The sequence below is a fragment of the Daphnia pulicaria genome, chromosome 1 (assembly GCF_021234035.1).
Source record: "Daphnia pulicaria isolate SC F1-1A chromosome 1, SC_F0-13Bv2, whole genome shotgun sequence".
NCBI lineage: Eukaryota > Metazoa > Arthropoda > Branchiopoda > Diplostraca > Daphniidae > Daphnia > Daphnia pulicaria.
Window position 1 is genome coordinate 8,009,550 of NC_060913.1, and position 12,898 is coordinate 8,022,447.

General features: G+C 38.0%; 2 protein-coding genes, 1 long non-coding RNA gene and 1 other non-coding gene across 4 annotated transcripts; 3 read left to right on the forward strand and 1 right to left on the reverse strand.

Moving 5' to 3' along the window:
- Positions 1-577: 577 nt before the first annotated feature.
- Positions 578-659, reverse strand: Trnas-gcu. The gene has a single exon. It is a non-coding gene; the product is annotated as a tRNA-Ser (tRNA).
- A 526-nt stretch (positions 660-1,185) lies between these two features.
- LOC124345202 lies at positions 1,186-4,846 on the forward strand. Its single transcript, XM_046798284.1, has 14 exons — positions 1,186-1,557; positions 1,635-1,730; positions 1,814-2,196; positions 2,272-2,403; positions 2,467-2,707; positions 2,792-2,943; positions 3,039-3,135; positions 3,239-3,423; positions 3,504-3,662; positions 3,732-3,771; positions 3,831-4,012; positions 4,105-4,275; positions 4,371-4,547; positions 4,620-4,846. The coding sequence occupies exons 1-14, from the start codon at positions 1,311-1,313 to the stop codon at positions 4,782-4,784; spliced, it is 2,427 nt and encodes an 808-aa protein (XP_046654240.1). The 5' UTR covers positions 1,186-1,310; the 3' UTR covers positions 4,785-4,846.
- A 692-nt stretch (positions 4,847-5,538) lies between these two features.
- On the forward strand, positions 5,539-7,489 carry LOC124350763. Its single transcript, XR_006921107.1, has 4 exons — positions 5,539-5,597; positions 5,668-5,834; positions 5,889-6,056; positions 7,073-7,489. It is a non-coding gene; the product is annotated as an uncharacterized LOC124350763 (long non-coding RNA).
- A 1,588-nt stretch (positions 7,490-9,077) lies between these two features.
- Positions 9,078-12,089, forward strand: LOC124346094 (F-box only protein 21-like). The gene is made up of 8 exons (XM_046798353.1): positions 9,078-9,747; positions 9,808-10,050; positions 10,110-10,509; positions 10,608-10,795; positions 10,860-11,178; positions 11,242-11,364; positions 11,425-11,728; positions 11,816-12,089. The coding sequence occupies exons 1-8, from the start codon at positions 9,587-9,589 to the stop codon at positions 11,968-11,970; spliced, it is 1,893 nt and encodes a 630-aa protein (XP_046654309.1). The 5' UTR covers positions 9,078-9,586; the 3' UTR covers positions 11,971-12,089.
- Positions 12,090-12,898: the final 809 nt, after the last annotated feature.

Consider the following 12,898-nt stretch of genomic DNA (forward strand, 5'->3'; position numbering starts at 1 on the left):
TTTCTTAATGGAGCAGATGGTTAATAATTTTTTCGCCGAGTTCGCTTATGTTGTATTTGGCGTAAGATAGACTGTCATATCCTTTTTTCGATACATTTGACATCCACCAGATTGTAACTACTCAGCTAGAGCTCGGTAAAGTCCATCGTCTTTGCCTGTTTAGTTTAGCCCCACATGAAGTGGGGCACGGCCGTTTCGGTCGGGACTTGTGACATAAAGTAACGCGCAGTTGTGGAGTTCTTTAGGGTTTTTCTGTGTCGAGTATCTCCCATGTTAGTTTTCTTCTTTTCCAGAGTGAATTGTTTCTCGTCAGTAGTTTTTGCACAAAGTTATGCATTGATGCAAATCAAGGGGAGTAGTTTCAATGTTTCACTATGATTACCGATAGATGGAAGATTTGAAGCTCTTTGTGAAACTTTAAATATGAAGTCCACGAAAACATAAAATCTCCTTGTTAGTAACACCTGCAATACTCCGACACTCTTTCCTTCTTTTGAAATGTAGTATTAAGCGGATTGGGTCGATTACATCAAGAGGGAAGCATAAACAAAAAAGTATAAATACAATGCGATAGTATCGACGTGGATGAGATTCGAACTCATGCGTGCAGAGCACAACAGATTAGCAGTCTGTCGCCTTAACCACTCGGCCACCACGTCTGGGAGATAAAAAATTTATTAATTTTCTGATTCATTCGAGTAATAGCTCCTTGTTTTGAAGTTATTTGTGACGGGTACGTTGTCATACCCTCGTCATCCGCATGAGCTTGTTTTGACCGGAACTGCGCGTTTGTTTTTGATTGCATGATTGGGTTTCATTTTTTTTTAATTTTTCATATCAAGCACATTTTGTTCTCAAATTCTTTTTGGTTTTTGCTGGGCTATAAAATTTTTCTTGCGTTTTTATAGTCAGAAATATGAGCCAAGATATCTTGTTCCAACCAGGTCGATCGGCTGAGAAAAGTAAACAAAATGCAGACGCTTGCCATGAAAAGGGAGCTACTATAACGACGGGGATATTATTTACGCTTGAATCGCTAGGCGCTTCATTTACCCTTTTGGGAACTTGGGAAGCTCAAAATGCTGTTATTCAATTCCTACTCGTTTCTGATAAGAATTAGCTTGGTAGACAGATGCTGCTATCTGTAGCTGCACGAGTACTAGGGAATCAGCTTTCAATGCAAATGTGTGGACTACAGATTGTCGTCAGTTTGACAAGGACAGTGTAACATTCTAATTTGCTTTCTGGCGAGATGGAATAGTACCTACTTTAGTCAATTGTTACTTGACAAGTTGTTGAAGTGATTAATCATGGGATGGTATTTTGAGATGATTTTAGGGATCCTTGTGATCAGCTGCACCAGTAATGTTTGGGCGAATAATCCGGAATGCGACTTAGCAGAGTGTGGGCTACTGCGGGAACGCCTGGAAAAATTAGAGACGGTCGTGCGAGGTTTAATTTCCATCGTCGCAAATAAGAAAACAGAGGAAGAATTGACTGAAATTCTGGCACTGTCTGCTTCGCTTGATTCGTTCAAGAACTCGACTGTCCGACCCGGTAAACGAGCTTAAGCTTCTATTTAGTTAGTATTCATATAGTAACCCTAGGCACTTTGAATTTTATTATAATAATAGTTGAAGTCGATCAGAAACAAAACCAAAATGCCATACTCCATTTGAGGGGAGCAGTCAAATGTTCCTTGGCCAACCAACTAGACATCAATCGATCGGGTATTTCCTATTTCGTCGTAGTGTTCTAATTTAATTTTACATGGCGACAGAGACCGCGATAAGTCTTATTGTTTTCAATACAGAAAATGATGGAATAAATCCGTCTGGGAAAATCGAAGCTACGTTAGGCGAGAACAACTTGCTCCAAATCGAGTGGACCCCACGTTCAATTGATTGCATCAAATTCAGTTCTGGAGTTTGGATTCGGGTTTACGATTCGAGCCAGAAGCAGCCGTCTACGGGAGAAAACTATTTGGCTATTCCCCAGAAATGTTTAAAAAAAAGGGCAAACGCCACATTCTCCATCGCCCTTCCCTCGTCTGCGTCGAAATTAAGCGGGAAAACTTGCCATTTCGAACTGAAAGAATTTCTCATTCAGTGTCGGGTTTATACAATCGAAGTTGTGCCAAATTATCAATCGCTCAAAGGCAAAGCAATATTTACCGAAATCGTTATCCCACCTGCAGTTAAGTAAACAAGATGATTTTAATATTTCAGCAACTAAATTAGTAATTAAATTGTTTGTTTGTTTTTCTTGCAGAACGATAACTCGACAAAAAGCTTGGAATCGTTAATAAGTGTTGGATCCAATTCTAGCTTATTTACTCTAAAATGGAAAGATAATTCTGGGTGTACACATCAGCTGACTTCGCTCTATTTAAAGATATTTCCAGTAACCTTGAACTAAAATCTTCTTTTCTTTTTCTACATGTTATTACTTTGGTTCTTATATTAGGACGGTATGGAAAACGCTGGTAATGCGACCATGTCGCTACAGATTCCACGAAATTGTCTCAAACAACCGCCAGAGGAAACCAACGTATTCTCGCTGTCACTTCCAGAAAATCAAACTTATTGTCCTGTTGAATGGGTGCCGTTGGACCCATGCCGAAAATACAAAATCGAAATTAAATCAGAGTACTCCAACACCTGGACCAGAGCATCGTCTCTATGGGAGACTTTCACGGAAGAGCGAGGTACCGATGTTATTACGAAACTATACATTTTAGCCTAATCATTAACCATTTTTTTTTTATTTACATATTTCGTTATATTTTTAGTATTCACCCAGTTATATCCGCAAAAAAATCAATATGCTTGTCCGAGCGGTTATTTCTACTGCGATGACGATTGCAAACCATATGGTTGGATTTGTGATGGAGCTCATGACTGTAGATCGGTAAATGATGAACAGCATTGTCATAAGAATGAAGTATGCCAACACCTATATTTCCAAAAAATTATTTTTAGTATCTGATTTATAAAGCTTTGTTGTACTGACCCCTGAGCACTTTGATTATGATGTAGGATTGCGAATTCCGATGTGGTCGCCAGTGCATCCCCTATTCCAATGTATGCGATAGAGTGTACGATTGTTTTGACGGTTCCGACGAAAATGACTGTGGTACCAATAACTCTACATGGTTCTTTTCTTTAAAATTCACTTCTTTTAGCATTTTCTCTTTTCTTCAACATCTAACGTTTGTTCTTGTCTTGAGAAATTGTAGATTTTCCCAATCAGGAAGAGAATTGTAGACAGATGACAAACTATTCTGGGCATTTTACTTCGCAAATGTGTCATCGTAATGTCCAATTTATCTCCAAAAAAATTGTCTTGGTATCGGTGCCAACCAATCACACAATTTGGCTCAGTTTTAACAGCTATAGAAACGAAAGAAACCAACCGTTAAAGGTAATTAATTGTACATGTTTAAATAAAGATTCATCATTTTTCGACGTCGGAAGCCATTCATAGGAAAAGTTTTTGCACAGATTTATGACGGGCCTTACTTGACGAGTCCTTTACTTTTGTCTCATAATAACGGATCTACAAAACCTCTGTCTATCCGATCATCTTCTAATAATTTGTACGTAGAGTTCCCAGAAGTTGATTGTTCTAGAAAGTTTTCGATTAATATCGATTATACAAGTGTAAGTATCATGAGACTCGTCACGTTATTTAATCATCTGACTGTTTCAAATTTGTGTTGTCTTGCTTAGATGGACATGGTGCCCGTGAAACTGGAGCAGTTCTTTCCAGGTTCAAATGGTTTTCTTTTTCATTACTTTATTTGTTTTCACTTCAATGTTTTGTGTTAGGATGCGGAGGCTACATCTACGATGAAGGTGTCGTTTTCTCGCCAAATAATCTTTCTGACATCGACAACGTCACCGAATGCATCTGGTTTGTGGAAGCTGGCAAAAACGATTATGTAATCTTTTTAAAAAGAAACCGCAATTATAATGTCACTGACAATGATAAACAAGAACACCTTATGACAGTGAGTATCCTTTTCTAATTTTGTTTGATCAATTATGAAGCTATATTATTACTTCACCTATTGTTTTTGTGCAACCCGCATGCGGGTAAAAGGTATATGACGGTTGGAACTCGACAGGGCAGGTGTTGTACGACGGAAAAGTTTCATCTTCTAACCATTCGACTAGTGAAATCTTGTATTCGATTAGTCAGAAAATGATGATCAGATTTACGCGGCCGACACTATCAGCAAACAGTAGTATATCCTACTGGAATGTCGCCACTGTAAGGAAGCCTAGATAGATATCTGCTGCTCATGAAAGATATGTTTCATTTCGAGTCTAATTTTATTCTTTTTCACTGACCTGATATAAATATAGATAAAGGTGCGCCAAGAGAATCTTGTGGGATCCTCAGGGACAATTGAGAGTCCCAACTATCCAGCATCATACCCGAACTCGCACGATTACCGCTGGAACATCGTTACTGAACCGGGCACAAAAGTTCGACTTTTATTTGCCTTCTTTAAAACCCAAGAGAAATTCGACTTTGTCTCTGTACGTGAGCTATCCTGTGTTTTATAATGAAACAAATTTAATAATTAGGACGGTTTCGCCGTTTACTTATAGGTGTACGACGGGTCTGCAGTGGATTCCCAGCTGCTTCTTGCGAAATCTGGTTTGCCCAAAACGCCTTTCACCGTCATCTCCTCGTCGAATGAATTACTCGTCAGATTTACATCGGACGATGACGTCACATTTCCAGGATTTCTGGCGGTGTACTCAACAGTTTAAATAATTTTAGTTTATTACGGGGGGAGTGAGTGGGGGAGGGCTTAATTTTAATAGAATCTTTTTAAAGCGGGAAATTTGAATCGCTTAGTATATTTATTTTGATATCGGTTCATTCTCGAGACGGTAGACTTTGGGTTTATTTTGCCGAGGCCGCTTGAAAAATTAACTATTCGATTAATTATGGCAATGAAAGTATGAATCTTTGCTTGGAATAAATATAAACAAAAAATTTACTAACGTATTTTGATCGATCGGGAATGTACAGCATTCACTTATTAAGTAAATTTGATGAAAACCAAGGCAAAACCGATCACCACTTGGAATTCATTTGTGTCTCAACCAACATTCAACAAGGTAAAAAGCTTTGTAAGATATGTTACGTGATTTATTTGATTGTCAATCATGTGTTAAATAACAAATTTACATACAGGACTGATAATAATACGGATTTGTTGTTTCAGGTGAATAATAACTGTAAGACGAAGAATACGGATCGGAAACCGTGTTGGAGTAAAAAGTCGAATTTGTCAAAGAAGTTGGATAGAAAGGAGGAGAGTATTCCCAGTTGTTCCAGTAATAGGAGGAATAGTCTTGTTGCTGAGGTTGCTGAGGTTGCTGATGCGTTCCGTCCGAATTATTGTAGTTGGACTGGGGACTAACGACGTCTTGTGGACAGCTGGAAGGAAGCCATTCGGATTGAAGTGGAGAGGACGATGACGTTTCGGACGTCGAGTAGTTGATTGGTTCCACGGTGGCTGGAACTACCGGTGGATGAGAATAGAATCCAGGAGTTGGAAGGACTTGAGCGGAGTCGTAAGTATCTGCAAATTTAAAACAACAGACGAAAGTTAAATCAATTCCATAATTCTTTTTAATCCAATAGAGACTTACCTTGCTGACGTTGACGAGAAACGTAAGGCGGTGATCGACGATGTTGGCGATTTGTTTTGCGAGTTGAAGTTGCGGTTCTTGAAGATCCAAGTTGGCGGGCTCGTCGACGGCGATTCTGAAACCACCACTGATGCAATCAAGAAAACAAATTAATTTCAGGTAACTGAATTAAAAAGTAAAAATGAAAATGTCATACCATAATCGATTTCTCAGAGACGCCAATCAACTGGGCAATGCGGCGACGACCTTCTCGATTGGGAAATGGATCTGTGGAGAACTCTGCTTCCAGTAGCTCCAGCTGGACCTCGTCGTAAAAGTGGCGCTGACGTCCTGATCCGGAAGAAGATTTCGAAGTGGAAACAACTGGATAACAATCTGCAAGTAAAACAAAGTTAGATCAAATCATGTCATTACGTATCAAGAATAAGATTAGACAAAGTATAATTACCATAAGTATACATAGTTAAGTTAATTGTAACTACTTTAGCACTTCAATATTAAATCGTAACTCAGAACTAGGAACAGGCACGAACAGAAAACTGACCTTTGAGAAAGATGTGGAGTGAACAAAGTCCAAAGTCAGAATGCGAAATTTCCACCTTTTCGATTTCTTTTTTATTGAGGAAACATTTTTTTAGACAGTTTGACCTCCTTCTCTATTGGTCGATCGAGTAGAAAATCCTGGCAAACACTTCCTGCCGCCACATCCGCGCGTGGCAGGATTATCCTTTTCTTTCAAACTGTGGCGGCAGAGGATTAGGAGATTATGACTTGGGTTATGTAATGGTGCGGAGTGGCGTTCTGTTTGACGAGATGATCGATTTCTCGATTGGGATAATCCATCGTGGATTATCTTGTCGGAATCCCCCATACATTTGCTGCCAAAACCTTGTCCATGTGAGCTGCGATCGCCAAACGGCTCCTCTTCCCTTGGTTTTTTAAGGAATGTCATCTAAATTATTTTTTGAAGTATATAATGTTCGATCGTCGATCATGTTTATATTTTATGGATAATTTGCGCAATAGTTCTTCTTTTCCGACACTTATTGCAATAATTCATGACCGATTTGGCCCAGTTTTTTAAATCTATTTAACTTTGGGTCGAAAATTTTCCAAATTCTTTTTAAACAATATCCCATTCCTACTTTATCACTGTATCACTAACCTAATAACACATTAGTCGAGGGTTTTATTTACTTAAATTTTATTTTTCGCATGTATTAAAAGCCATCTGCAAAAATGATAAATTATTTGAGGCATTGCCGTTAATATCAGTCTTCGGCTTTTTATTGGATCTGTAAGAGTATACTCGAGTTGCCTTGTATTGAAATAAGAATTTCCGATGAAGAATATTGGTCAATCACCGCCTTGTTTGAACATTTGTATTTCTCTTCCAGTTGTTTTCTTACTCTAGCGGAATCTCCTTCCTGTAGTAAGATTTAAATCCATTATTAATCCGTTGAAGCGTTGAAGCTGATCCGGCGGAAGTACTCAATCGTTATTGCTGTCCAGGATCAACAGCTTATTGAAGGATTCAGGTATTTGACCTTACGCAGTTTTTTCTTTTCTTTGCCGGTGTCAGTTAATCCAAAATTTCAAGGCATCTCGATGTTGAACTTATCAAATGGCCCAACATTGAAATTGGTTTGTTAAACGACAAGTAATTATTATAACTGTATTTGCGAGGAGCATTTTCATTTTGAGGCAAAGGAATGTTTCAAACCTTTTATTTTATATTTAAAAAAAATCAAAGCCTTTGTTACATAATGTGTTGTTGTTCTGAATTAAAAAAAAAATGCAAATAAACGAAAGATTGCGTGAAACGATAGCGTTTCGACTGCTGCACATTCTATACAGATAACATAACCAGAGACATTTCGTATCAAATTAACGTGGGGTAAACAAAAATACACAAGACACAAAATCACGATAAAATTGTAAGTGACGATGAAGATTTCTAAAAGCAAGATTACAAATACAATTTCGACAATCGACAGCAATATAATACGAGAATCAGAACATTAGCCTAATGTTAAATTACCTCGTCTGTCTGTCACAAATACCAAACTCGTAGTATTCGTCGTATTTATGAAGTTCATCAGTAAATTCTGTTGATTCAAAAGAAATGGAACTTCAACTATTATTCAACAAGTTGAATTTAAAAATCGCGCCAATAAGATGAGTCCCTTTATTCACCAGGATATGTCTGACATTTCTGTTTCGGCGCGGATGTCTGATGTTCGCGATAGCATAAATATTTAAAAAAGACACATACGTACATCTGACAGGTTTACCAAGTATAAGGTGGATGGATGGGTTATTTGTTTTTTTGGCACGCTGGTCGCCATCGCGTTTCGTGATGTTCGGTTTTATTCGCGAACTGATTGGACCCTTTAACTTCACGCACGCATAACTAAGTCAAAGTGTTGATGAGGGATGACGTGAAACTGACATGTCGCCACGTCACGAGGTTGCTGAGTCATAATAGAACTAACAACTGCTGTAAATTGCGATAGGAATCAAACAAAACAACAAACCAGTTTTCATCTGTTATGTTTTTCTCTCGAAATCTAATTTTTATTTTGTTCTTAATTTTGTACGAAAGCGCCTACGCAGTATACAGCTAGAAGTTTGGTGGTTTTCAGCCGAGTGCTGAAGCGGAATGACACTGTTATTTCCGACTGTTGGGTCTTATGGAGGACAAAGATTATTGCACCACCACCAGAAATAATGCGCTGAATTATTCACGGCCGCGCAAGTCGCCATCCAAGTTGCACCGTAAGTGTCGTGATTAGTCTGGAAAAGCTACTGCATCAGGTAGAGACTTGTGTGAAACTGACTCCGTCGAAATACAAAAAAACTCTCCAACTGCTGTAATAAGATATTTCTGTAACATTACGTCTTTTATTATTATGTCACGGGAAAAAACCAAAAAGAAATTGACAGAATGGGTTTCACATCTTTTTGATTGGCTTTCATCAGGTCAAGAGACTTGGGGAGTTGCTGGTGTACAAGAGAATGGCGGAACATCGCGGCGAATGCAAATTGACATTTGGAAAAGAATTGGATTATTCACAAGTTTGGAGTTTCGGCGTCGCTAAAAACTTTCCTCATTTATCCACAATTAATAGAGGGTACATTACGTCATTTTGAAGGAATTAAGACAAATTTCTCACCGATCCGACACTTTAACAGGCTCCAAACGATGCGTGAAACGAGACTCTATTCTCAAATTACCCAGCGGTATTTGAAGCCGATCGACAAGTGTTTGGCGAGGGAGGCCTACCGACCGAAGAAAAGCCAATTGACTCTTTACGACATGTGATAAAATTCTGCCGTGTAGCATTTTGTTTTGATGCTCAATTGAAAACTTCATAAGCAGAACCCTAGTAAACCAATGTTGTAATGTCTAATTTATGGAGTCCTATCCTATATCTGTAAAGATAGGGTGACGACGTCGTCACCTCAATTCAAGTTGAATTGAATTCAAATTGATTCGAATTAATTCTAGCCCTACTCACAACTTTCCACCAAATTGTTCTAAACATTCCATTTCCATCCTACTCCTAGTTCCAAACAAGTTCCAAAGTCCAAACTTCGAAATTCCAATACCATGGAAGAGTCATGCTATTTTTTAAATATTTTTTTTTATTTTACCCCATTTCGCGAACATTTTTTTAGTTTTTGCCTGTTTTTGCGGTTTTTCATTTGTTTATTCAATTTAATTTTTTGATCTAGTATTTGTTTTTGAAGATTTGGCACCCTGGCGATGATTTTTCTAAATCCAAATCAGTAGTTAAATTTCTAAACCGAGCGAACGTTCGTCCGTTTCGTACTTTGAAATTTGAACGTACACATTTTAAAAACAGACATTGTGTATTTTAGGTCGAAAATAGATTCAGATAAAAAAAATGAGTCTTCTTTCTCTGCCTAACGAAGTTTTAATATGGTACATCTTTTCACTGGATACTATTTCCATATCTGACTTGCAAAGTCTTATGGTTTCCTGTCGGCCTTTATACAATATTATTCGAGAATCAGATGAGCTATGGAGGCTCAAATTCATTCAAAGGTTATAAACTATTAATGTTTTTGCTTTCTTTTTACAATTAAAACTGTAACTGTTGCACAGGTGGGGCAATTTTCTTTCGCAGACTCCCAATGGGTATGTTTGGAGTTGGTTTGAGTGGACAACTATGAGATTGAAGAAAGCAAAAGAAGTCCAAAAAGCTGTTCAAAACATGTCCTCTGTAGCTTATCCATTGGGTCAATCTCCCCTCATTGTGATCAATGAGTTGATTGCGGAGTCATATCCCATTCCCATTCCTGAATATGTGCAGAATGAACTTGAAGAAATCATCTATGACAAGAAAATGTGACTATCAATTAATTCATGTAGAAATTTAAACATAACCAACATTTGATTTTCTTTAGAAGAGAAAATAAAACCACACTTCACTATGCCAGAGATGCATTAGTCAAAGTGAGGATCTCTATACTTGACAAAAAGTGGAGAGATTTTATGGCCCAACCAGAATCTCAAAAGTCTCTGTTTGAGGGAGTTGCACTTATATCACAGTGGTCAACATTGGGACATGGAAAAGGACAAACTTGTTTGAAAAACCTGGAAAGCTCCATTGAAAAAATAACTAATAGAGTGAAACAACTGCTGGAATTGGAAGTGGGAAAAGTATCATGTGCTAGCACTGATGATCCAAAGAAGAAAAATCTTAAAATTTTGGATTCCATAAACCAAGTTATGTTCAATGAATTGGGTTTTAAAAAATTTCCAAATTTTTATACTGATCGCAGACTCTATAGTAATTTTCAACAGGTATGCCTTGCAACTTTATCAATTTGGCTAAAATGCAATGCTGATCAAGGTCTAATTTTATTTATTTATATTTTTCGTTCGTTCTCCATACTTCGAAGGCGTTTGAAAGAAAGGAAGGTTGTCCAGCAGTTTTGTGTGCCATCTATCAGGAAGTGGCTTGGAAAATGGGCATTCTTTGTGAGGCGGTTTATTGTAACCAGAATAATAGAGAATACGAAAATAATCTCCCGGATTTCATGATTATGAACCGTCCTCTTCTTCTTCTTAGATGGAAGGATTCAGCCGGATAACAGCATAAACTATTGCTATACAGTTTAACATTGTAAGATTCTTTGGTTTCCTTTCGTTAGGTCAGAGGACGATAGTATTTATATTGACGTCTTTCGTGGAGGGTATTTAAACCAGTCAAGTTTGTATCCATCCCTCAGAGAACGACCAGCAGCGTCAGTCGACTCTGTTTTGTTTGAAATGCTAGAAGTTATAACGTATTTTAGCTGGCGGCACCGATATGATGAAATATATGGGCTGGAAAGGATGAGAGACAATTTGTCATTCTATGTTCGATTGGAGTGCTCCATGTCGCCCCAAAATCCAAACATAATCACGTGCTACGCAGAACACTGTATCCGTTTGGGCATCCAATTAGACGATGCAATCCAACTACTTCAAGTATGATATCCACCGTACTGTATAAACGAATTCATACGATTAATTCTTGTTGTTTAATTGTAGAATTATTTTCAGTCTCCAGAATATAAACCTTTTATTGGTTACTTATATTCTCGGAGTCCATCGAACATGCTAGGGGAATGTATCAGTAAGCTCAACGAACAAAAAGCTGAAATCGCTGCAGCGGTGAGGTTACATGTTTAATGTGCAAAGTTTTCCCTTTCATTATTGTTTTGTCTTTTTCAGAAAACTGTTCATCATCGGCCGTCCTCGTTAAAATTTTCAGTTGGTCTCGTTGTGATTTGCAATTACCTCGGCAATTACAAAAAATGGGGAGAAATTAACTTTAGGAAGCCTTGCGTTATTGTGTCTTGGAATGTGAAGTTCCAAAAATCGAATGAATGGAAATCCAAGGTGACAAGCTATCCCTATCCCTATAGTAATAATTCGGACGAAGAAGACGAAGAAAGCCAAGATCAGCCGCACTATCATATCTTGATGGTTGATAGTGATGAATCTAACCCCCAATTACAATTAAATGTTCCTGAAGGTAACCAATTATGCGTTTCTGGACCACTAATAAGATTTAATATCAAATAACCATCTAAATATCTTTTTTTGTTTTGTTATCTTAAAGAAACCTTGGAGCTCCTTCCTGCGGCTGTTCCCATCAAGCATGATAAAATTTGGGTTTATTTTGAGAGATTCGACGGCCGTAGGTACGTGCCGAATGCGGAGAAAAGAGCCCAGTTTCCAGAGGATGAAGCAATCACCTTATCATTGATTGGATAACTCAAACTGGTCAATATTTCTTTCTTTTTTAATGGGTTTTATGGACTGTTCACTTTTATTTCCGATTTTTTTTTTCTCTTATAACTTGGAAGATTCTTTTTGTTGTGAAAGTTGAACGTCGTCGGTGTAATAACTTACGCTGCGTGATGGCGTAAATTACTAACATAAGAATAAAAATATAAAAGAAGATTCTACTAAAGACTTGTATTTACCGCATGATTACACTATACGAGAATGCTGGACAATCGATGGTACGTCTGGTCAAATACAGTTGAGGAGAGTGGAGATAAGATGAAAGGAAGAGTCTGGTCAGTGAGAGAATTTCAGATAGGGTAGAATCAAGTAGTGCAGAGGAAGAACAGTTTAGACGGGATGAACTGGCGTAACTGAACTGCCGGACTGACTGTAACGACTGCTACGACTTTTTACTTGCTAGTTCTATTTATTACATTTTGAAATGTTGAAGAATGGGGTGCATTTTTAGTAGCGTCAGCTTTTGACCTTGGCTTTTTCATGAACAAAGAGGCATTTTTAGAAAGGCATAAGGTTTAAATTGTCCCGGAAGTTATGGGTCTAGTTTGTGTCGGTTACTCTTGGCCTTGACTCTTTTCAATAGCGAGGGTGACTTTAGAAAGTCAAGTGTCCCTTTTTTACCTGCTATGAGTCTGGCGGAATCCTTACATCACTCCCCCTCCTCTTTTGTTGCGTCCCGCAACAATTAATCTTGGCTTCCGAATTTTTTGAACCTCAATTGAATGTGATTCCTTGCTTACGACTAGGGACACGATGTCATGGATACAATTTCCCATGACTGTAGACTTCGTCAGTTTCGTGCTCCCAAGTTGAACCATATAGCAGGCATTCTTTTTGGTAATCATTATGTAGTTCTAGCCTTTTAATTGGGTATTGAATGTAGACTCGCTTTTTG